The following is a 24,759-nucleotide window of genomic DNA, read 5'->3' on the forward strand; positions in this document are numbered from 1 at the left end:
ACCTCAGGTATCAGAATGCATAGGAGAACTTCCAAGTGGACCTTCATACAAAACAAAACAAAACATTCAGCCAGATAGTTGGTGGGATTTCCACAATGAGTTTGATTTCCATTTCAGTTCAATATCAGAACCTATGCTTTAAAGATTTTCCCTCTCTTTTCATTAGTCTTTCATCTGCAGGGTATGGAGACATATCACGTACAAAGTAAATGTAAAGCTATCATCATCATCATTATTGTGATTTGATAACGTCTGAAAGAAAAAAAACAACACAGGAAGATTAGATCATCAAGGTCGTGGGCACAACAACAAAATGGCTGCCAAAACAATGGGCCACTTACTAAATGTCAGGGAGTGAGGTTATAAATCATAGTAACTCTTTCAGAATTCCAGCCAAACCTTTTGCTTAACACAAAACCTTTTCAAAATTATTTCTGTAAATATAGTCTTACCTTCAATCACACAGTGAAGATCCTTGTATGATTGGGCCATCTTCCGAGAAAATAATTTGGTGGGGGGGGGGGAAAGGATTCAACACTGTCAATCAGATCTCCAACGGTCAAACAGATCTGTGTCTGGGCCAAAGTCTTACCTGGTGCCTATCCCCTTTCAAAAAAATAGCAGGCACCATGAACACCCTGCCGATTTCTGATGAAGTGGAATAATTTTGTCTCCCTTTATGGTACATCCAAGCACCTGCTGTTATTTCCCAGAAGACTGTCTCCTGAGAAAAGCTCTCCTAGACTTGTGAAGAACACTAATTAAGCCTTCAAAAGTTTTTTTTGGGGGGGGGGAGGGGGGTCAGTTCTTCAAGGGCCTGAACCCTCTGTTGTTTGGACCAGAACTGTGTCTCTTTCTTTAACCATAATTTTAAAAACGTGCATTGAGACACAGAGGCTAGAATAGTATAGTATATTCCACTGAAAGAGATCTTATTCTTCCATCCCTCAAGGGAGCAGAAGATCAAGAGAACCGTGTTTAAGGATCAGGGTTCTGCCAGGCCTGAAAACGGTGGTGAATGTTAATCTGGAGATTCCTTTCCTTGGGGAATCCCTTTCCTTCTGTCTGTCATGTTTCTTTCTCATATAAGAAATACCCATGCTGAAATATGAAATAGTTCCCTGTGTACTCATATTGTGATCCTTTCTGCAAATACGTGCTTCACGCGAAATCATGCAAAATTGTCTGCTATTTGCTCTTGGACAGCTAATACCGCAACAGAGAAAGTCCCAGGTGCATAGCCATGTAGGTCTGCACCACAATAGACGATTTCAGTTCACGTTTAAAACCAACAAGATTTCTTTCTTTTATTTATTGAAACCAAAATTACAAATGCAATTGCGTATAAGACTTTGTTGTTCCTTACAATAATTGTTCCAGGCAAGTCAACTTAGTGCTCTAGGTGAAATCAAAATCACCCATATTTCTTTTCATGCCTGTGCGTGCCACAGAGACTGTAGATGACCCAGGTGCTCTGCCCAAGTCATGCACACTTCTCATGCTGCCTATGGATCCTGCCACGAGAGACCTGCAGAGATCATGCAAAATATAGTTGGGAAGCATTCCTTTGTAAACACACACCTGGGAGCCCATTGGGGGAGGAGATGATATGACCATAGATTCTTTCCTTTTGCCTGTGGCAAGTGAGAAACAAGCAACCACGTTTTGCTATCCTGTGTCATCTATAATGCCATAAGAACTAAACCAATCCAATCAACTTTAGACCAATATCAAGGTTTCCCTTTAAAGGATATGATTAAGAGACTTCTTGTTGAGGAAAACCATCAAGTAACTTTACACACTGTGAAATGTTGGGCAGCTGCCATTAAATTGTGTGGTATTTATATTAGTTGGGGCATTTCCTCTTAAACTAAATAACATATTGACTCAATATTTAGCCCAAAGTGTTTTAACAATGAGTTGTCATCCTGACACGTTTTATATTTTAACCTCCCCTCTTGTATTTAAATATTCGGTTTTGTATTCCTTTGGTATTTTAATTGGGCACTTGAACTTGTCTGAATGAGCATAGATAAAACTTGACTTGTTCCATGATTTTCTTTCAAAATGCCCCGGATAATTTCATGACTTGCTTCATTGTTCAGTAGTAGAGATAGCATGTAAGTTGCCTAATAAAAAGACAAGGGTAGCTGAATAAAGAACAATAGATTCAATCTACGCAAGGGACAAACAGAATCGTGCTAGGGATTTGGGGCTCAAAGAACATAGAAATCTCTGTTTTCAATAGGCTTAGAAAGTTTTTTTCCCCAGCTAGTGTTTGCTGAGCAATGGCAAACCAGCTCTAAGTTTCTCCTGCCTTGAAAACCTTATTGGATTGGCATAAATGGTTGAAAGGCATGTTCCTCTGCCATGACCTTGCCTTCATGGGAAAAGTCCTGGAGAACTGTCTCCTGAGAAAAGCTCACCTAGTCAAAGAAGTTAATTAAGCCGTGAAACTTTTTTTTAAAGTTTAGTTCAGATCTTTTCTCTGGAGGCAGTCCTTTGGGAAATCACAGCAGACGCTTGGGCGCGGCATGAAAAAGGGAGACATAATGACTCCGCTTCCCCAGAAGTCGCTTCCAAACAATATGTCAAGTGTCCAGAAAAGCTAGAAGGTTGAAAATACCACCCAACTTAATGGCGGCTGCGCAAAATTTCACAGTGTGTAAAATTATTTGATGATTTTCATCAATAAGAATTCTCTTAACTATATCCTTTAAAGGGAGACTTTGATATTGGTCTAAAGTTGGCTGGATTAGGTTGATTCTTATGGCAATATAGATAGATGAAAAGGGGATTTTTGTCCAGCAGCCTTCCAGGACACCTGTGGGCAGCACTGAGCATCTGTCCTGAAAGAAGGTCCTCCTCTGTTTGTTGATTTCTAGAGTAGGCAGGTAAGGAGCTGGGGCTAGCCTGTATCTAACCCTATCTGGAAGCAGGAAGTCTGGGATTCTATCAAGATAACTCCAAACCAGTTTCAGAATTTTCCACTTGGTTTACCTACCATTCATTTCCCTTATCGGTTGGCATACTGCTTGTCCAGATCTTGGTTGCTAAGCACGATTGTTCCTTGTGAGATCTTGGATGGGAGACCACTAAGGAATATCAGGGTTGCGACACCAAGGAAAACTACCTGTTGGTGTCTCCTTTGAAAAGCATCTCTTGGTCTATCTACGGTAGGTGAGATGGAAGTACGGATGATTATTTCTTCATAATGTGTCCATGTATGGCATCCTAAAAAGTGCAACATAAGACAATGCACTAATGTATATTGAATTTTGTAAGCTGCTATGCATCAGGTCAAATGCATGGCTCCAGAGTGGTTGCTTGGTAGTTCTAAGAATATATATTCTGGAGATAGAAACATTGAGCTGAGCTGAACAGAAACAGTGTCCGAATAACTGGGTTTATGAGCAGGAGGTAGAAGGATACAGCTTGTCTTAATGTCAGCGTAGCACCAAAACCACATTGTGAGGTTACAGAAGAAGATTCTAGGATACTAGGTACAAATGTGAGATTGCAGAATAAGAGTTGGCTTTTATATGGTGCATTTCTACCAGGAGTCTCAAAGCAGCTTAGAATAGTGTTCCCTTTCCTCTCCCTGCAACAGACACCCTGTGAGGTGGGTGTGACTGAAATAGTCTGGATATTACTGCTTGGTCAGAACAGCTTTATCAGGGCTGTGATGTGCCCAAGGTCACCCAGCTGGCTGCATCTGGGAGAGCGGGGAATCAATCCCAGCTCACCAGGTTGGAAGTCAGTGCTCCTCCTAACCACTACACCAAGCCGGCCATTGTGTCCTAAATGTCATGCAGAAAGTTCCATCAATTAGGAAAGAATTTCTTATTTCATTGCAGCCCTTCTCATTATTAGGAAATACGACCAATACCTGCCATACTAGGTAACTGATCCCAATCAGTTGCTTGTATGGAGACTGATATCATTTCACATTAAAAGATTTGTCTGTAGCTTTGAAAAAGAAATTGGTGAGTGTGAAATCAATTACAGTCTTTGAATTAGGGATGATGACGCTTGCACACTTACTTTGTATATTATTTCATGAGTGTTTTCTCTCGCTCCTCCATCTCCATAGATTGAAGGCTTATGCAATCACTTGGAAGAACTTTAGAAAATCGGTTCATGTTTTGAACAAATATCCAACTTCCAACGTATGGTCTATGAAAATGCGATTTCCTATTTATTGTATGAAGGTCCTCTTGACTCCTGAGGTGGCCTCATCCATTTATAGTTATGAGAAATACCTCGGCAGTTACTGAATTTATCCTTTTGGGCTTCCCTTTGCTTTCCAACGTACGCAGCCTCTGTTTCTCGGTGGTTCTGGTGATGTACAGCCTAAGCATTCTGGGAAATGGATTCATTCTCACTATTGTTATGATCGATCAGAAACTCCACACACCTATGTATGGTTTCCTGTGCAACCTGGCCTTTCTAGATCTCTGTTTTACCAGCATGATAATCCCCAAATTATTGGAGACATTTGTCAGCACAAGGACCACGATTTCCTACCATTCCTGCATGGCTCAGATATTTTTCGTCTTCTCCTTTGGCGCCATTCAACTCCTCCTCCTCACAATTATGGCCTTTGACCGCTACATAGCCATATGTAAGCCACTTAGATACTCAGTGATCATGACCAAAAATGTCTGCATCCAGTTGGCCGTGGGTTGCTGGCTGGGAGGATTTGTACACATTTCCTACCAGGGTGTCTTAGTATGGACTCTGCCATTCTGTGATAAAAATGTTCTGGACCATTATTTATGTGATGTTGGGCCAGTCTTAAGCTTGGCCTGTGCTGACACTCGGCTGCTTGAATTCCTGGGGTTGTTGTCAGCCGTAGCCATTGTCATTGTAACCCTTTTCCTCATCGTGGTGTCCTACATTTACATCATCTCCACCATATTACGCATCCCGTCAGCGAGTGGACGCAAGAAAGCATTTTCCACTTGCACGTCTCATCTGACGGTGGTTTCCATTCTTTACGGAGCCATAGCTTTCATGTATATCCGGCCCAACGTGCACTCTTCCTTCCAGTTCAGCAAGGCAGTCGCAGTCCTGAACACGGTCGTGGCCCCCATGCTGAACCCGTTCATTTATACAATCAGGAACGCAGAAGTGAAGCAAGCTTTCTGGAGAATAGTCCAAAAGGCAAGAGGGCCCCTCCAAGAGAAAGTATTCTTAGGAAGGATAGCTGGTTAGGTAGGTTTGGAATTGTGGGCCAGGACAATTTCAGAGAAATGCCGTTCTCATCTTTCCTCAGGACAAAGAGAAAGGAGATCCCCCCCTTTCCCCAGGGAACCTTCATTCTTTCCGGCACTCTTTGAGATTGGCTAGCCACCATGAGTGTGTGTCCTCCAATGTATTAAGGTCGGGGGGCGCATGGGGGCATCGTTTTATGAGGTTCTGAAGTTTGGCAACCTAATTTTCAATAGGAATAATGGTGGTCTGATATCAGGATAGGAGGAGAGCTCGGACCAGATATGTCCTTACAAAAACTAAATGTCTGCATTTGATCTTTTTTCCTATTCTTACTCTGTCTCACAATAAATAAGTATTTTTTAACCAAAAATTCTGTACTTGTCATCTTTCCTTGTTGCGGTCTCTGTTTCCATTATTAAATAAAAATGGCCTTCTTTCATGGCTGCTCCCCCGTCCCTTCCTGTCCCTGTGGGAGTTTTCTCAGGGGAACTTTCAGGGGACCCCAAAATTGCTGCATAGTGGTGCTGTGTGTCCCCTGAAGAACCCCAAGTTTCAAGTCAATGGAAGCAAGGTGCTGAATTGTACAGTGCCCTGAGCTGGGTACCGACAGCTCTCTCTTTTCCCAGCTCCAGTAATTGCTAAAAACAAAAAGGGCTATGTCCCCTCATAGGAAAGACTGAAGGAGAGCACCAGCTCTCTGCAGCTTGTCTCAAATTCGATGGGCTGGAAGCACTCTGTGCTGCTCCCTTCCAAGGCTTTCACTTGAAGGGAGAAATGTCATTGCTCAGGAAGTCAGTGGAATCAAAGAAAAACAAGGGAGCATGCTGAACGGTTGGCAAGCACACACACACTGATTTAATTTTGTTACACCATCAAGCTCAGACTAGTTTTGCTAACTTGAAATAAGGATGTGGACAGAGGTGCCCTTTTGAGAAAACAGAAGGGGAACCCTGGACTACCAACCTATGGGATTGTGTTAAATGTTCATGTGACTTTTTCGATTAAGAAAAAAATCGCTTTCCCCAGATGTTCCTGTTCTTTCTGTTACTATGTCATTCTGTTGTTATGATTGAACCGTGTTGTTTCCTTATTATGATTTCCAAATTTTATGTAAACCATCCTGAGCTGCGAGGGGAGAGCAGTATGTAAATATAAGCAAAACATAATAAATAAATAAATAAATAAATGAAATGCTTATATGGGAAGCAACTATGGCCATCTTTGTGGACATAACCCTTTACTTCTGTAGGGAGAACAGAATGCATTCTGTAGGAAATGGACCGGGGGTCGGAGTGGGGTTGTACATTTCCTCAGCACTTCTTTTCTTTTTGGTTACCATGAACCAAATTTAATTATGGTTTCCCTCTGTTATTAAATCCCCAATGTCAATAAAGCAGGGATTTGACCTTAATTGGTTCAGCTCATTATAAGGTTTGATCAGGTACTTAAAACATTGGAAATGGGTTTGCCTCACCTAAGAATCACTCAGCATGGACAACGACATATTTCTCTGATAATGAACTCCGCATTTCCCAATGCTATAAGCTAACAGAAAAGGTTAAGGTCGGCTCTTCTCTCCAGTTTGGAGTGTAGCGCACAAGAGTGAGTCCCAGGTAATTAGAACTCCCTTGACTGAAATATGATGTAAGGTTTTATGGAATTATTATCATTATTGCATTCATTATTATTAGATTTATTTCCCACCACTTCTGAAGCCGGCTCGTGGCAGGTTACAATGTCAAATAAAATGAGGTCTTATAATGGCTCTAATAATTTTAGCACTGTAGAGTTATCCTGACTTTTCTGTATCCATTTCTGTGTCTCTGTATTCCTTGGATATCGGGAAAAAATAAAAAACAAGAGTCCTTGAAGGGCTGAGGAGGTGAGAAATACTTTTTTTTGGCATATGTTGAATAGATCCATCTGTAATATCACAAAGATTTGCAAAATCAGTAAACTTCTAGGGTAGGATTAAGAGAGACTCTAGTCATTTTGTAGATGCCTCTTAAACCAAAAGTGCAGTGAGACTCTTATGATATCTCTAATTTGGGCAGTTGTTTGCTTTGGAAGCCAATCATGATGCACTATTTTTCCTCCCTGGCTATTTTAACCTCTGAGCAATGGGACTGCTGTGGAAGTATGACCCATCTAGAGAGCCAAATTGGTGCCTAACATTCTTTGCCCTTATCGGGTGGCATATTGCTTGTACAGATCTTGGGAGCTAAGCAGGATTCTTCCTTGTCGCTTCCAGCTTGAAGGTTGAAAATACCACACAATTTAATGGCAGCTGCACAAAATTTCACAGTGTGTAAAGTTATTTGTCATCAAGAAGTCTTTTAACTATATCCTTTAAAGGGAGACTTTGATATTGGTCTAAAGTTGGCTGGATTAGGTTGATTCTTATGGCATTATAGACAGGACAGTGTAGCAGAATGTGTTTGCTTGTTTCTAACTGGTCACAATCACAGGGAAAGAATCTCTCTGAAAAGTGGATTTTTGTTCTATCAAGTATCAAGATAATTCTGAACCAGTTTCAGAATTTTCCACTTGTTTTAGATTCAAATGAGTAGCCGTGTTGGTCTGAAGTAGCACAATAAAATCAGAGTCCAGTAGAATCTTTAAGACCAACAAAGATTTATTCAGGGCTTGAACTTTCAAATGCAAATACTCATCATCAGACTAAGAATTGACCATCATAACTTACTGTTATGATGGTCAGTTCTTAGTCTGAGGAAGAGTGCTTGCACTCGAAAACTCACGCCCTGAATAAATCTTTGTTGATCTTAAAGGTGCTACTGGACTCCGATTTTATTGTGACATTTGGTTTACTTACCATTCATTGCCCTCAAAATTCTTTGGATTAGGGATGATGATGCTTGCACATTTACTTTATATATTATTTCATGAGTGTTTTCTCTCCCCCCCCCTCAATCTCCATAGATTGAAGACTAATGCAATCACTTGGGAGAACATTAAAAAATTGGTTCACGTACTGAACAAACATCCCACTTCCAACGTATGGTCTATGGAAATGCGATTTCCAATTTATTGTATGAAGTTCCTCTTGACACCTGAGGTGGCCTCATCCATTTATAGTTATGAGAAATACCTCGGCAGTTACTGAATTTGTCCTTTTGGGCTTCCCTTTGCTTTCCAACGTACGCAGCCTCTGTTTCTCGGTGGTTCTGGTGATGTACAGCCTAAGTCTGCTCGGAAATGCATTCATTCTCACTATTGTTATGGTCGATCAGAAACTCCACACACCCATGTATGGTTTCCTGTGCAACCTGGCTTTTCTAGATATCTGTTATACCAGCATCATCATCCCCAAATTATTGGAGACATTTGTCAACACGAGAACCACCATTTGTTACCGTTGCTGCATGGCTCAGATTTTTTTCATCTTCTCCTTTGGCGCCATTCAACTCCTCCTCCTCACAATTATGGCCTTTGACCGCTACATAGCCATATGTAAGCCACTTCGATACCCGGTGATCATGACCAAAAACATCTGCATCCAGTTGGCCGTGGGTTGCTGGCTGGGAGGATTTGTACACATTTCGTACCAAGGTGTTTTAGTATGGACTCTGCCATTCTGTGATAAAAATGTTCTGGACCATTATATATGTGACATTGGACCAGTCTTAAGCTTGGCCTGTGCTGACACTCGGCTGCTTGAATTCCTGGGGTTGTTGTCAGCCATAGCTATTGTGGTTGTTACCCTTTTCCTCATTGTGGTGTCCTATGTTTACATCATCTCCACCATATTACGCATCCCGTCAGCGAGTGGACGCAAGAAAGCATTTTCCACTTGCACATCTCATCTGACGGTGGTTTCCATTTTGTATGGAGCCATAGCTTTCATGTATATCCGGCCCAACGTACACTCTTCCTTCCAGTTCAGCAAGGCAGTCGCAGTCTTGAGCACAGTTCTGGCCCCCATGCTGAACCCGTTCATTTATACGATCAGGAACACAGAAGTGAAGCAAGCTTTCTGGAGAACAGTCCATAAGGCAGGAGGACCCCTCAAAGAGAAAGTATTCTTAGGAAGGATAGCTGGTTAAGTAGGTTTGGAATCGTTGGCCAGGATAATTGCAGGGAAATACCGTTCTCAATTTTTCCTCAAGACAAAGAGACAGGAGATCCCCCCCTTTCCCCAGGGAACCTTCATTCTTTCCTGCCCTCTTTGAGATTGGCTAGCCACCATGAGTATGTGTCCTCCAATGTAATAAGGTCAGGTGGGGCATGGGGGCATGGTGTGTTTACCATGTTTGCTTATTTTTTGGTATAACATTATGTTTCAGGATTTAAACTTGTCATTTTATGGGGTTCTGAAGTTTGGGGACTATTTTCAATAGGAATAATAGGTGAAGGTCTGTAGCCACGGTTGATGAAGATAATGGGACCAAATCTGCACAGAACACAATCCTGATCAGTAAACCTCCCATCGTTTCAAGCAGATTGAACAAAGAGGTTTGATTATACAGAACTACTAAAGCAGGTGGCTTTTTGTGCACGTACTTCTTAACTGATTCCTATAACGGTGGTCATATGTCAGGATAGGAGGAAGGCTCTGAACCGCTATGGCCTTACAAAAACCATCTGTCTCCATTTGTTTTTTTCCCTATTCTTACTGTGTCTCTGAATGAATTTATATCTTTTTACCAAAAATTGTTGTATTTGTCCCCTTTCCTTGTTGTGGTCTCTGTTTCCATTCTGAGATAAAAATGGTTTTCTTTCATGGCTGCTCCCCCATCCCTTCCTGTCCCTGTGGGAGTTTTCTCAGGAGAACTTTCAAGGGACCCCAAAATTGCTGCCTAGTGGTGCTGTCTGTCCCCTGAAGAACCCCAAGTTTCAAGTCAGTGGAAGCAAGGGGCTGAATTGTACAGTCCCCTGAGCTGAGTACCGGCAGCTCTATATTTTCCCAGCTACAGTGTTTGCCAAAAACCAAAATAAAAAATGTGCTTTCACCAGATGTGTCCTGTTCTTACTGTTAATCCTGTTGTCATTCTGTTGTTATGATTGAACTGTGTTGTACCCGTATTATGATCTCAAAGTTTTCTGTAAACTGCCCAGGGCTGTGAGGGGAGAGCAGTGGAAGCAAGGTGCTGAATTGTACAGTGCCCTGAGTTGGGTACCAACAGCTCTCTCTTTTCCCAGCTCCAGTGTTTGCCAAAATCTAATAGGGTTCAGTCTCCTCACAGGAAAGACTGAAGGAGAACAACAGCTCTCTACAGCTTATCCCAAATTTGATTGGCTGGAAGCACTCTGTGTTGCTCCCTTCCAAGGCTTTCACTTGAAGGGGAAAATGTCATTGCTCAAGAAATCAGTGGAATCAAAGAAAAACAAGGGAGCATGCTGAACGGTTGGCAAGCACACACACACTGATTTACTTTCGTTATACCATCAAGTCCAGACTGGTTTTTCTTTCTTGAAATAAGGATGTGGACAGAGGTGCCCTTTTGAGTAAACAGAAGGGCAACCTTGTACTACCAACCCATGGGATTGTGTTGAGTGTTCATGTGACTGTTTCGATTAAGAAAAAAAATCACTTTCCCCAGATCTTCCTGTTCTTACTTTTACTATGTCATTCTGTTGTTATGATTGAACCATGTTGTACCTGTACTATGATCTCCAAGTTTTTTGTAAATTGCCCTGAGCTGCGAGGGGAGAGCGGTATGTAAATATGAGCGAAACATAATAAACAAACAAACAAACAAATAAAATGCTCCTATGGGAAAAAACTTTGGGCAATTATGTTGACATAACCCTATACTTCTGTAGGGATACCAGAATGCATTCCGTAGGAAAAGGACGGGGGTGGGGGTGTACATTTCCTCAGTACTTCTTTTCTTTTCTGTTACTATCCAACAAAATATAATTATGGTTTTCCTCTGTTATTATATCCCCTGTGTCAATAAAGTGGGGATATGACCTTAATTGGTTCAGCTCATTATAATGTTCGATCAGGTACTTATAACATTGGAAATGGGTTTGTCACCAAAGGTCTCGCCTGAGAATCACTCAGCATGGACAACGGCATATTTCTCCGATAATGAACTCCACATTTCCCGGTGCTATAAGCTTACAGAAAAGGTTAAGGTTGGCTCTTCTCTCCAGTTTGGACTGTAGCGCACAAGAGTGAGTCCCAGGTAATTAGAACTACCATGATTGAAACATGATGCAAGGTTTTATGGAATTATTATAATTATTAGAATCATTATTATTAGATTTATTTCCCACCACTTCTGAAGCTGGCTTGTGGCGGGTTACAATGTCCAATAAAATGAGGTATTATAACGGCTCAAACAATTTAAGCACTGTAGAGTTAGCCTGATTTCTCTGTATCAATTTCTGTGTCTCTATACTCCTGGGAGATCAGGGGGGGGGAAATGTGCTTGAAGAGTTGAGGAGGGGAAAAATACTTTTTTGGCATAGGTTGAATAAATCCATCAGCAATATCAAAAGAATCTGCAACATCAGTAAACTTCTAGGGTAGGATTAAGAGAGACTTCAGGCATTTTGTAGATGTATCTTAAGGCAAAAGTGCAGTGAGACTCTTATGATATCCCTAATTTAGGCAATTGTTTGATTTGGAAGCCAATTATGATGCACTATTTTTCCTCCCTGGCTATTTTAACCTTTGAGCAATGGGACTGCTATGGAAGTATGACCCATCTGGAGAGCTAGTGTTCAAGGTTGGTGCCTACCCTTAATTGCCCTTATCAGTTGGCATATTGCTTATACATATACTGGAAGCTAAAGCAGGATTGTTCCTTGCCGCTTCCAAACAATATGTCAAGTGTACAGAAAAGCTAGAAGGTTGAAAATACCACACAACTTAATCGCAGCTGCACAAAATTTCACAGTGTGTAAAGTTACTTGATGGTGTTCGTCAACAAGAAGTCTTTTAGCTATATCCTTTAAAGGGAGACTTTGATATTGGTCTAAAGTTGGCTGGATTAGGTTGATTCTTATGGCATTATAGACAGGAAAGTGTAGCAGAATGTGTTTGCTTGCTTCTAACTGGCCACAAGCAAAAGGAAAGAATCTCTCCGAAAAGGGTATTTTTGTTCTATCAAGATAATTCCGAACCAGTTTCAGAATTTTCCACTTGGTTTACCTACCATTCATTTCCCTTATCGGTTGGCATATTGCTTGTCCAGATCTTGGTTGCTAAACAGGATTGTTCCTTGTGTTATCTTGGATTGAAGACCACTAAGGAATATCAGGGCTGTGACACCAAGGCAAGCAAAGGAAAACCACTTGTTGGTGTCTCCTTTGAAAAGGATCTCTTGGTCTATCTACGGTAGGTGAGATGGAAGTATGGATGATTATTTCTTCATAATGTGTTCGTGTATGACATTATAAAAAGTGACAAGGAGAATCATAATTTGAAAAAGAAATTGGTGATATGATATCAAATAAATTCTTTGAATTAGGGATGATGACACTTGCACACTTACTTTGTATATTATTTCATGAGTGTTTTCTCTCATCCCCCCCCCCCCATCTCCATAGATTGAAGACTTATGCAATCATTTGGGAGAACTTTAAAAAATCGATTCACGTATTGAACAACCATCCCACTTCCAATTTATGGAAATGCGATTTCCTGTTTATTGTATGAAGGTCCTCTTGATACCTGAGGTGGCCTCATCCATTTATAGTTATGAGAAATATCTCGGCAGTTACTGAATTTGTCCTTTTGGGCTTCCCTTTGCTTTCCAACGTACGCAGCCTCTGTTTCTCAGTGGTTCTGGTGATGTACAGCCTAAGCCTGCTTGGAAATGCATTCATTCTCACTATTGTTATGATCGATCAGAAACTCCACACACCCATGTATGGTTTCCTGTGCAACCTGGCCATTCTAGATATCTGTTATACCAGCATCATCATCCCCAAATTATTGGAAACATTTGTCAGCACACGGACCACCATTTGTTACCGTTGCTGCATGGCTCAGATTTTTTTCATCTTCTCCTTTGGCGCCATTCAGTTCCTTCTCCTCACTATGATGGCCTTTGACCGCTACATAGCCATATGTAAGCCACTTCGATACCCGGTGATCATGACCAAAAACGTCTGCATCCAGTTGGCCGTGGGTTGCTGGCTGGGAGGATTTGTACACATTTCCTACCAAGCTGTCTTAGTATGGACTCTGCCATTCTGTGATAAAAATGTTCTGGACCATTATTTCTGTGACGTTGGGCCAGTCTTAAGCTTGGCCTGTGCTGACACTTGGCTGCTTGAATTCCTGGGGTTGTTGTCGGCCATAGCCATTGTCATCGTTACCCTTTTCCTCATCATGGTGTCCTACATTTACATCATCTCCACCATATTACGCATCCCGTCAGCGAGTGGACGCAAGAAAGCATTTTCCACTTGCACGTCTCATCTGACGGTGGTTTCCATTCTGTACGGAGCCATAGCTTTCATGTATATCCGGCCCAACGTGCACTCTTCCTTCCAGTTCAGCAAGGCAGTCGCAGTCCTGAACACGGTCGTGGCCCCCATGCTGAACCCGTTCATTTATACGATCAGGAACGCAGAAGTGAAGCAAGCTTTCTGGAGAATAGTCCAAAAGGCAAGAGGGCCCCTCCAAGAGAAAGTATTCTTAGGAAGGATAGCTGGTTAAGTAGGTTTGGAATTATTGGCCAGAAAAATTGCAGGGAAATGCCATTCTCATCTTTCCTCAGGAGAAAGAAAAAGGCGATCTCCCCTTCCCCAGGGAACCTTCCTTCTTTCCTGCCCTCTTTGAGATTGGCTAGCCAATTTTATAATGTCAGGGGGGCATGGGGGCAAGGTGTGTTTACCATGTTTGCTCATTTTTTCGTGTAACATTATGTTTCAGGATTCAAACTTTTCGTTATATAGGGTTCTGAATTTTGGGGACTTTAAGCTCAATAGGAATAATAGGTGAAGGTCCGTAGCCACAGTTGATGAAGATAATGGTACCAAATCTGCACAGAACACAGTCCTGATCAGTAAACCTCCCATCGTTTCAAGCAGATTGAACAAAGAGGTTTGATTATACAGAACTACTAAAGCAGGTGACTTTCCTAGCTCCACTTCTTAACTGGTTCCTATAACGGTGGTCATATGTCAGGATAGCAGGAGAGCTCTGACCAGATACGGCCTTATACTAATCCAACTGTCTCTATTCTTTGGCTTTGTGTTCGTATTCTTACAGTGTCTCTTAATGAATAAATACCTTTTAACCAAAAAATGCTGTAGTTGTCCTCTTTCCTTGTTGAGTTCTCTGTTTCTTTTCTTTGATAAAAGTGGCTTCCTTTCATGACTTCTCCTCCATCCCTTCCTGTCCCTGTGGGAGATTTCTCAGGGGACCTTTCAGGGACCCCAGAATGGCTGCATAGTGGGTGCTGTCTGTCCCCTGAAGAACTCCAAGTTTCAAGTCAGTGGAACCAAAGTGCTGAATTGTACAGTCCCCTGAGCTGGGTACCGGCAGCTCTATATTTTTCCAGCTACAGTGTTTGCCAAAAACTAAGATTAAAAAAAAGCACTTTCCCCAGATGTTCCTGTTCTTACTGTTAATCCCGTTGTCATTCTTTTGTTATGATTGAACCATGTTGTACCCGTATTACGATCTCGAAGTTTTCTGTAAACTGCCCTGGGCTGCGAGGAGAGAGCAGTATATAAATATAAGTGAAACGTATTAAATATATAATACAAAATATATAATGCTCACATGGGAAGTAACATAGGGTATCTCTGTGGACATAACCCTAAATTTCTGTAGGGAGACCAGAATGCATTCCATAGGAAAAGGACGTGTGTGTGTGTGTGTGTACATTTCCTCAGCACTTCTTTTCTTTTCGGTTACCATCCAACAAAATGTAATTATGGTTTTCCTCTGTTATTAAATCCCCTGTGTCAATAAAGCAGGGATTGGATCTTAATTGGTTCAGCTCATTATAAGGTTCGATCAGGTACTTATAACATTGATAATGGGTTTGGCACCAAAGGTGTCTCACCTGAGAATCACTCAGCATGGACAACGGCATATTTCTCCGATAATGAACGCTGCATTTCCCGGTGCTAAAAGGCAACAGAAAAGTCTAAGGTTGGCTGTTCTCTCCAGTTTGGAATGTAGCACACAGGTAATTAGAACTACCTTGAGTGAAACATGATGCAAGGTTTTATGGAATGAGGTCCTACAATGGCTCAAATAATTTTATCAACCTTGGACGTATGACCCATCTGGAGAGCCAGTGTTCAAGATTGGTGCCAACCATTCATTGTCCTTATTGGCTGGCATATTGCTTGTCCAGATCTTGGTTGCTAAGCAGGATTGTTCCTTGTGAGATCTGGGATGAGAGACCACTAAGGAATATCAGGGTTGCTACTCCAAGACAAGCAAAGGAAACCCACCTGTTTGAAAAGCATCTCTTGGTCTATCTACAGTAGGTGAGATGGAAGTACGGATGATTATTTTTTCATAATGTGTCCATATACGGCATCAAAAGAATTGCAACATATGCATTATTTTTCTGACTTGGCTATTTTAAGCTCTCAACAATGGGTCTGGTATGTAAGCATGACCCATCTAGAGAGCCAGGGTGGCGTAGTGGTTAAGAGCATTTTGGCTTCTACTTGGGCAAGCCGGGTTTGATTCCCTGCTGTTCCACATGCAGCCAGCTGAGTGACCTTGGGCCAGTCCCAGTTCTCTTGGAGCTGTTCTGTCAGAGCTCTCTCAGCCCCACCTCCCTTACAGGGTGTCTGTGGTGGGGAGAGGAAGGGAAGGGTATTGTGAGCCACTTTGAGACAGTGAAAAGTCAGGCATAAAAAGAACAGCACTTTTTCTTCTTTAAAGGAAACACTATGGAAATGGACAACATTATTGGGCACAAGGATGGCAGGGCAGATGGGCAATATGTAGTTTTGTATACGAGTGAAGAGGCGTGCATGGAAATAATGGCAGTTAGACAGGCTGTTCTGAAGACCCTCAGCCTTAGGATGAACTTTTTGAATTATGCTGAAGAAAAAACACACCCCCACATTATGACCAGTAGTTATATATTTTCTTCATTCATACCCCATCCTGAGAGCCAGCTTGGTGTAGTGGTTAGGAGTGTGGACTTCCAATCTGGCGAGCTGGGTTTGATTCCCCACTCACTCACATGCAGCCAGCTGGGTGACCTTGGGCTCGCCACGCACTGAGAAAGCTGTTCTGACCAAGCAGGAATCTCAGAGCTCTCTCAGGCTCTCTCACAGGTGTCTGTTGTGGGAAGAGAGAAGGGAAGGTAAGCCGCTTTGAGGCTCCTTCAGGTAGAGAAAAGTGGCATATAAGAACCAACTCTTCTTCTTCTTCAGTAATATCAGGGCTCTCTCAGCTTCCCCTCCCTCACAGGGTGTCTGTTGTGGGGAGAGGAAGGGAAGGTGACTGTAAGCTGCTTTGAGACTCCTTCAGGTAAAGAAAAGCAGCATATAAGAACCAACTCTTCTCCTCCCTGATAAAAACCAAAGCAGCTTGCCTTGTTCTAATATCCCTTTTGCCCACCAGTGTCAGTAAGGCCAACAAACACCCCGAGCCTGGCTCACCCCCACCTCATCTATCCCTTTGCCTCCGTCGTGTTTCCTCCTGTCTTTCCACCCACAGTCACATAATAATTCTTGCTCTCCTTTCTGTTCCCCTTCTCTGCAGTTCCCTCTTGTCACCAGCAAATTAGGTCATTTATGAAGGTCATCATTTGTAGGCACTGTAAAACGCTGACAAAACGTTATCCAAATCAAGAGATGGGCTACTCCGTAAGTCTAACAAAACCACATACTGATATTAGCCATGTCATTTGATTTTAACATGGGATCTCTGTACCACCGAGGGACCCCAAAGAGCATACTGTCTTGGGTATAAGTTCTATTTTCTTTGACATTTCTGCATGTACTAAAATATGCATTCATGATCTCGTTTTTGTAGAAACTTTTCATGCATTTTGGAGGCTCTGTTTGGACTGTGTGAGACTGTTGTTCATTGTAAAGCTGCTTCCAATGCATGTCCACTTGATTGGGTACAATGTTATAATTTTAACGTTTCTATATGTCTTGTAGAACGATCTATTGAGAAAAGTCATATTGACAGAAACGATTTACCTGCATACTGCAGACTTCAAGCAATGAACTGAGGTAACAGTCTTTCAACAGCAGCATTTGTCAAAAGTATTATACATGAAGCCATTTATTTTGGTCTCCGATAAATCCATTCCAGTACTGGGGCAATGACATTTTGTTCAATGGCTGTGCCAGTAGAAGAACCCCTTGGGTCAACCAAAGAACCAACAGTACTGGAACAGATATGAAGAAGACAGTCCTGCAACGTATCCGTGCTTGACAGTGCCTCTGAAGTCTCATTGACATTTTGCTTTTGGGATCCTGCTGGCTTCCTGTTTCTTACCCTTCTCATCCAATCCTATGGATGGCCAATGGGACATTAGTGAACAACTTCATCCTTCTGGGCTTCCCAGCTCTTCACAGATGGCATCTGTTGCTCTTTATACTCATCCTCATCATCTACATTCTCACCGTGGCTGGAAACAGCCTCATCATCATAACCGTGAAGGTCAGCCGACAGCTCCATACTCCAATGTACTTCTTCCTTAGCAACCTCTCATTCCTTGAGATCTGGTACACAACTGCTGTCCTCCCTAAGATGCTGGAGACGTTTTTGATGGCCAGGACAACCATCTGCGTTCATTGTTGTCTGGCGCAGTCCTTCTTTCACTTCTTCCTCGGCATCACCGAATTCCTCATCCTCACCGCCATGTCCTTTGACCGATACATTGCCATTTGCAAACCTTTACATTACCCGACCATTATGAGCAGACAGCTCTGTTCTTTACTGGCCTTGGGGTCTTGGTCACTTGGATTTGCGGTGATCTTCACCCAGGAAGTGTTGCTCCTGAAGCTGCCGTTTTGTGCCGGTAATGTCATTGACCATTACTACTGTGACATTGGACCCATTTTAAAGCTGGCTTGTGCTGACACCAGCCTGGTTGAATTCTTGAGCTTGCTAGGAACGGTGACCATAATCCCCACCTCTTTCCTCTTCACGGTGGTTTCCTACATGTTCATCGTCTCCACCATCCTGAGAATCCCCTCCAGCAAGGGCCAACACAAAGCCTTCTCCACCTGCGCTTCCCACCTCACGGTGGTCACCATTATGTATGGAGCCATTTTCTTCATGTACTCGCAACCCACGGCGCACGCCTCTCTCAACAAAGTGGTCTCCGTTCTCAACACGGTGTTGACCCCGCTGCTGAACCCTTTCATTTATACCATACGGAACAAGGAAGTGAAAGTGGCTTGGAAGAAAATGGTCGCCAAGTGAAGTGGCAACAGAGGATTTCATGCTGCAGCAGTAAAACTGAAGGGGGATTTCAAGTATCCCTTCACACGGCAGTGGATATTGTGCTAACCCTGTTTCCATGATGAGGAAATTGACTGTGGCTATCCTACATTCTCTTCTCTGAGCAGCCTACTGACTGTGTACCAACCTGTAGAACCCCCAAGAACTCCTGAACTGTCATGAACCCCCAGTTCCTGACCCACGATTTCCATCTTCTTTGAGGCTGTTTTATTTCTTTATGCTCCCGGATCTCCCAGTAAGCTGTGGCATCTTCCTGGGTCCTCTCAACAGTCCCCCTCCCATTTCATCCTTGCATTTCAAAGGTTCATCTCGCAGTCCTTCCCTTATCTCCTTGCCCAAGGTTGGCCTCGCCGGTAGCTCAGGCTAAACACCAGATGTCCGGATGGGCTGTTTTGGCACCTTTCAGATCAGAGAGCAACATTGCCTTTTTCCGTGTGAATCCCTGTTCCCACCAAAATCTTCCTCGATGTCCCCCCTCCCCAAGCCAAGGTATATATTCTATGCGAGCTCACTTCCCGGTGTCTCTCTCAAGATTAGAAGCATTGGTTCTGTGCAGTGTCAAGGACCTAAACGTATTTCCCTTAGTTTATCCACAGTAGATTCATTGCACAGCACACATCTGAGTGAAAGCCTATTATGAAATACCAGGTCTCACATATGGTGATAGATTGAGGTGGGTTACCATGTTGGTCAGAAGTAGCCAAACGAAATTTGAGTCTAGGGGAACTTTTAAGACCAATGAAGTTTTATTCAAGGTGCGAGCTTGAACACAGGCATAAGGTTTATTCATACTGCATTGTCTGAGGAAGTGTGCATGCACATGGAAGCTCACAGCTTAAGGAATTCTTTGCTGGCCTTTGTAAGCCGTGACTTCTTCGGGTAGAATGAATGAATGAATGAATGAATGAATGAATGAATGAATGAATAAATAAATAAATAAATGCCACTCAAAAGACTTCCTCTTTCTCCTCACCATGGCAGTGCCGAGTTCCAAAATCCTAGGGCTTCACCAGCTGCTCTTAGCTAAACTCTGCCCAAATTAGGAACTGGAAGGGAGGGGGACATCCGTTTAACTAAAGGCAATGACTGAAATGTTTCTGGTGCCCTAGAGGATATTGTACAGAGAAGAGCCTGTACTATGACAATGTGCCTTCTCTAGCGCAGTAGTACATGGAAGTATCATCTGCGGTCAGAGAGGTTATCCTCAGCTTTGCTGTGGAACCACTGGTGGACGGAGTCACACGGCCCTTAAATTCATTGCCAATGTATGTGGTGTATCCAGTTCTGAAGCCTGCTATATAGACCAGGCCTTTCCCCTTGCCTTCCCGGACCCAGTGCATGTGGTGATTGTCAATGTTGTATCCAGATACCACACAGTCTAGAGTCACCGAGCTTCCAGGAGAAGCCATAATCTTTGGAGGCTGAGACAAAGTGATTGATTCAGAAGAGCCTGTTAAAAAAAAAAAGACAGAGAAATATTAGAACTATGGAGCATTTGAAGAAGAACTATGTGGCATGTATCTTCCACACTGACAATTAAGAGTTGTTATACCTAACACAAGTTGACACAGAATTTGACCTAAGGTGCATGAGTCCCCTTTTGTGACCAGGAAATTAGTAAACCTGGAGCAAGATAGTTGCAGTATCTCTCATTGATCCTAGAGTTAAAATGGAAAAAGATCTTTGGGAAATAGAAAATGAGGTTAAAGAGGTGATACACCACCATGGAATGAGACGCAAAAGTAGAACTATCTGAATTTAGAGCTGGCGAGTTTGAATTCTAGATTCCCTTAGGCTGCTGTAACCACGTCAATTCGTGACAAAGCAAACGCTGAACATTGCTTAGAAACTCAGATGCTAAACCCAATTTTTAGTGGGGATGTTTTTATAACTGAAATCTTCAAATGTCGTCTGGGAAGCTTTAAAAATCAGTTAAAACAAGATTAAAAATGATCTTTTTTTTAAAAAAAAAGAGCTGGATACTTTGGTAAGATGCTGGGGAATTAACCCCTTAAGAACTGGGAATCAGATCCATTGAGGAATTAAAGTAAGATCAAAGCCTGTGCTGCTATTACTCACCTAGTAATGCGAGCCATAGAATAAAACCAGTGTAACTGAACAGCCACATGAGGCCAGCTAGCTCTTTGCCTTCGGTTCAGCAGAATTCGGTTTCAGTATTTGCAGCAACTCTGGCACAACAAAGTTAATCAGGCAGAAGTCCTTATATAATCCAGGAGAAGGACAGTAGTTTGCATTTCAGAAATGCTTCTTCTCCCATCATTTGTTTCTTTCCATCTCTTTCTGACAGCCAATTGGTTATTTCGGCAACCCCCTGAGCTTTCCAGTCTTCATGGTCCTGGATGGGGAAAAGCGTATTTTATGAACATAACTTTTTTTTATTTGAAACGTTGAGTTTCTAAGGCAATAATGAGGAGGAGGAGGATGAACATGCACACTCCACCTGTCCTTAGAAGCTCATGATGGCACACACAGGGTTAAAAGGCATAAATAAAGCACTAAATGTTAAGTTATAAAATATTTAAATGAATGATTAAATAAATGATAAATCAGTCCATTCCCCACTGCCTCCTTCCCCAAGTGAAAAAGAGGCAGGAATAATATTTTTCCAAATGGTGTTTTGTTGGATGAGTTGTAAGCAGGGAGGCCAGCCACCATAAGCTTCTTGTAGGACTCAGTCCTAGGCCTGGTGGAACTGTTCAAGATCCCACCGGGCCCTGATCTCATTTCACGTAGCCTTCCGCCAGGCCCCGGCCCCAAAAGATATGTTCTCTCTTATCACAGTAAATGTGCATTTGGCCTTTGTCCAACCACATTTGCAAAATTTGCTCGAAAAAATAATAATGTTGAAGTGTATAACCAAATGTATTAACACCTTTTTTTAAAAGCGTATGGAGTTGCTGCAGCGTTGACAGCATGGGACAAAGGGGTGCAATGACCTTTGCTCTCTCCCTGCATGGAGTACCTGATGGAGTGGCCAAAAGCAGCCCGATTAATCTCATTCAAGCATCCATAGCCATTCCATGCATATAGAAATTTTTTTACTGCCAACAGGCTGGGGTTCTGTGGTGGAGCATCTGCTTGGGATGTAGAAGGTCCCAGGTTCAATTCCTGGCATCGCCAGTAAAGGGATCAGGCAGTAGGTAGTGCTTGGAGATCTACGGCCAGTTTGAATAGACAACACTGACCTTGGTGGATCAATGTTCTGAAATGTACTAAGCCAGCTTCATACCACCCTACAATCTCAGTATAATATGAATTGTCCAACATGAGTCTGGAGGTTTTCAGTCCAGGAGATCTGAAATCCATATCCACGTTTTAAAATATCCCATCCCCTGAAACCACCCATTTTTTTTATTCCTCCCTCCCATTCTTTGCATCAAGAGAAGGCCACCAGGCTGGCACTGCATCTTGGATTCAATGAAGCACTGTGTCATGGTACCACAGTGCCACCTGCAGCACAGCACACTAGGGAAAGCCTCTCCCCCCATAAAAATAGCATACTGCCACTTCTTGTTTATCACCACTGCGGTCACAGAAGTTTCATTTAAGCCCACAGTGCAATAAGGAAACTTCCTGTGGTTTTCACCAAGTGACCAAGGAAGAAAACAGGTTCTGCTCCTTCTGTGAAGCATCAAACTTTGCTGCCACCATGTGGTGGACCGCACACGAAATTCATCTTGCTTCACTTTGCCTCATTCCACACATGTCGGATAATGCACTTTCAATGAGCCGTTGCAGCTGGATTTTCCTGGGCAAAGCAGCTAGGACACAAAATGAAAGCCATGCCTCCAGTGGTTCCCCATCATATGTAGAGACCACCACTGAAAAACTGAATCTTGTATTGCTCACTTCACTAAGCTTTTCGTGCCATCTGGTGGGCAAAGGGCTATAGAGCATCCTCCATTCTTTTTCCACTGGCATTTTATTGTATGGTGAGTTCACTGCCAGAGTCTTAATATACCACATTTAGAAACTGGTGCAAGCTTTTATTATTATTATTATTATTTGTAACTAAGCTACTAATGAATCTGATTTTCCCACCTTTCTATAAAGTAAAACAAAAAGAATAAGACATGTCCTCAAGATCAGTGGTCCCCAACCCCCGGGCTGGGAACCGGGACCGGTCTGTGGATCAGTCAGTACCGGGCCACGGCTCCTCCTCATCCTCCTCCCCAGCTGCTGCCTCGCGGGCTGCCCTGCCACTCTGCCATTGGCTCACCTTTGGTGCTCTCCAGTGGCTGCCATGGCTGGGACTCCCCCTCAGCGTGGCACTGTGCAACTGCTGCTGGCGGTGCCCCCCAGTGGGTGGTGGGAAGCCAGGGGCGGCAGTGGGAAAGCAAGTGGAGCAGGGGCTCAGGCGGCGGCGACATCCCTTGGCAAAAGACTATGCCCCCCAAGGCCTCTGTAAAATTATCAAGTGTTGACCGGACCCCGGTGATAAAAAGGTTGGGGACCACTGCTCAAGATGGCATTTTCCCTCTAACATGTAGCATTCATTCCAGGTTTGGCCAACAGATGTCTCCACAGACCTCACAGCATCTAATGTGTAAGATTCATTCCAGGTTTGGCCAGCAGGGGTCTCTACAGTCCTCACATTATCTACTGTGTAATATTCATTCTAGGTTTGGCCAGCAGGGGTCTTCACAGACCTCACATTATCTATTGTGTAATATTCATTCCAGAATTGGCCAGCAGGTGTCTTTACAGACCTCACAGTACGTAGGGATCTCCAACTCAAGCATCATCCTTATGTGATGCTTACCAAGTACAAAATATTATCCTTAAGTCTTGTAGGCAAGATATTCATGCTTCCCACTGCTACAGATCCTGAATCCGGTGACTTTGAATCTCTGACTCAGCCACAAGCCTCTTGGGTTTCCTCAGCAGGGTTTATGGTTACCACCTCAGACTTGGTGAAATACTTTGAAGATTCCAGGGGGGATCCTATGGAGAATGGAGTTTGGGTAGGGGAAGGAACACAGCAGGGGTGTGAGGCCATCAAGTCCACCCTCCAAAGAGCCTGTTTTCTCCAGGGAAACCGTCTGGAGAACAGCTACAAGCCAGGGTGGCTCTTATCAACTCCAGTGTAACTACAAGTTGCTTTGACACAGAATGTTCTTTACATAAGATGGGGCTCTTTTTCTTGTAGGAAATTATAAGGCATTTCCTTGGGGAACAGATCCTTCAGCTTCTGTACAAAAGAGCCAGATCGTTGCTGTTTTCTGCACAAAGGAGATAGATAACTTCTGGTTTGCTGTGTATCATTTGGAAGAAGGGGTTTTGATCATGTGGAGAGAAGAAAGCAAGTGAAGGTAAGGCATCCCTAAAATACAGCATGTCCTTCAGCTATGATTTTGTCTCTTTCAGGACCCTTCTACATGACTCAGCATCCTGAGAGTTTAGACCACGTTTCAATAGAATGGCAACAGATATCAAAGATGACTCAAAAAGAATATGATAAACCAAGTGGTCTGAGGGAGGCTGTCTCAGATTTCCGACACTCTTAACCACCACAGTACATCGGCTCCCAATCCGTTCTAATAAAATGGTTTCCCTTGACAAGCCAAATATTCTCCCTTTGTCTCTCTTTTTCTCTCACTCGCTCTCTCTGTGTAAAATTCAGCATGACACATGAGTAATACATGTGTCTATTCCCCATAACTGACTGGTCTAGTGGTCCTAAAAGGCTTAGCTAAAGTTGCAGGATGAGAATTCAGCTCAGCAGAGCAGCCCCAAAAAGAGATGCTCGTATTCAGAGAGTGGACTAGTTATACCTGAGGAAGATCTGATAAGCAGTCAGAGGACTGCTTGAAGGTAGAGAGCAGAGCAATTAGATGAACATGATGAATTGCAGCTGTGAGGAAACACTGCTGTCACTAGCTGATAGTTCTGTGAGACATACTCCTTTCCACAAATGAAGGGACCGGCCCAGGGACCTTGATGTTACTGATTGTGAGGAGATGTCCTTTTAGATGTATTCAATCATTAGCAACCCTGCTCCGCTCCCGTAAGCTGAAGGAACTAAATTATGTAAGAATCGTTTTCATTCTGCTCTGAACTTTTAGATAATAGTAGAATATGCAGTGCAATGACATAAATTATTTCTCTGTGTCTTCCCCCCCCCCCATTACAGCCCT

At 42.9% G+C, this 24,759-nt stretch overlaps 4 protein-coding genes across 4 annotated transcripts; all 4 read left to right on the plus strand.

The window, feature by feature from the left end:
* Positions 1 to 4,251: 4,251 nt before the first annotated feature.
* LOC143826534 (olfactory receptor 6X1-like) lies at positions 4,252 to 5,217 on the plus strand. Its single transcript, XM_077315366.1, has one exon. It carries the CDS (start codon positions 4,252 to 4,254, stop codon positions 5,215 to 5,217), a length of 966 nt encoding a protein of 321 aa, XP_077171481.1.
* Positions 5,218 to 8,315: 3,098 nt separating this feature from the next.
* Positions 8,316 to 9,281, plus strand: LOC143826535 (olfactory receptor 6X1-like). Its single transcript, XM_077315368.1, has one exon. It carries the CDS (start codon positions 8,316 to 8,318, stop codon positions 9,279 to 9,281), a length of 966 nt encoding a protein of 321 aa, XP_077171483.1.
* Positions 9,282 to 11,236: 1,955 nt separating this feature from the next.
* Positions 11,237 to 13,855, plus strand: LOC143826536 (olfactory receptor 6X1-like). Its single transcript, XM_077315369.1, has 2 exons — positions 11,237 to 11,369; positions 12,739 to 13,855. The coding sequence occupies exon 2, from the start codon at positions 12,890 to 12,892 to the stop codon at positions 13,853 to 13,855; it is 966 nt and encodes a 321-aa protein (XP_077171484.1). The 5' UTR covers positions 11,237 to 11,369; positions 12,739 to 12,889.
* Positions 13,856 to 17,650: 3,795 nt separating this feature from the next.
* Positions 17,651 to 18,562, plus strand: LOC143826537 (olfactory receptor 6X1-like). The gene has a single exon (XM_077315370.1). The coding sequence runs from the start codon at positions 17,651 to 17,653 to the stop codon at positions 18,560 to 18,562; it is 912 nt and encodes a 303-aa protein (XP_077171485.1).
* The last annotated feature ends 6,197 nt before the right edge of the window (positions 18,563 to 24,759 follow it).

Source organism: Paroedura picta, chromosome 16 (genome assembly GCF_049243985.1).
Source record: "Paroedura picta isolate Pp20150507F chromosome 16, Ppicta_v3.0, whole genome shotgun sequence".
NCBI classification, from domain to species: Eukaryota; Metazoa; Chordata; class Lepidosauria; order Squamata; family Gekkonidae; genus Paroedura; species Paroedura picta.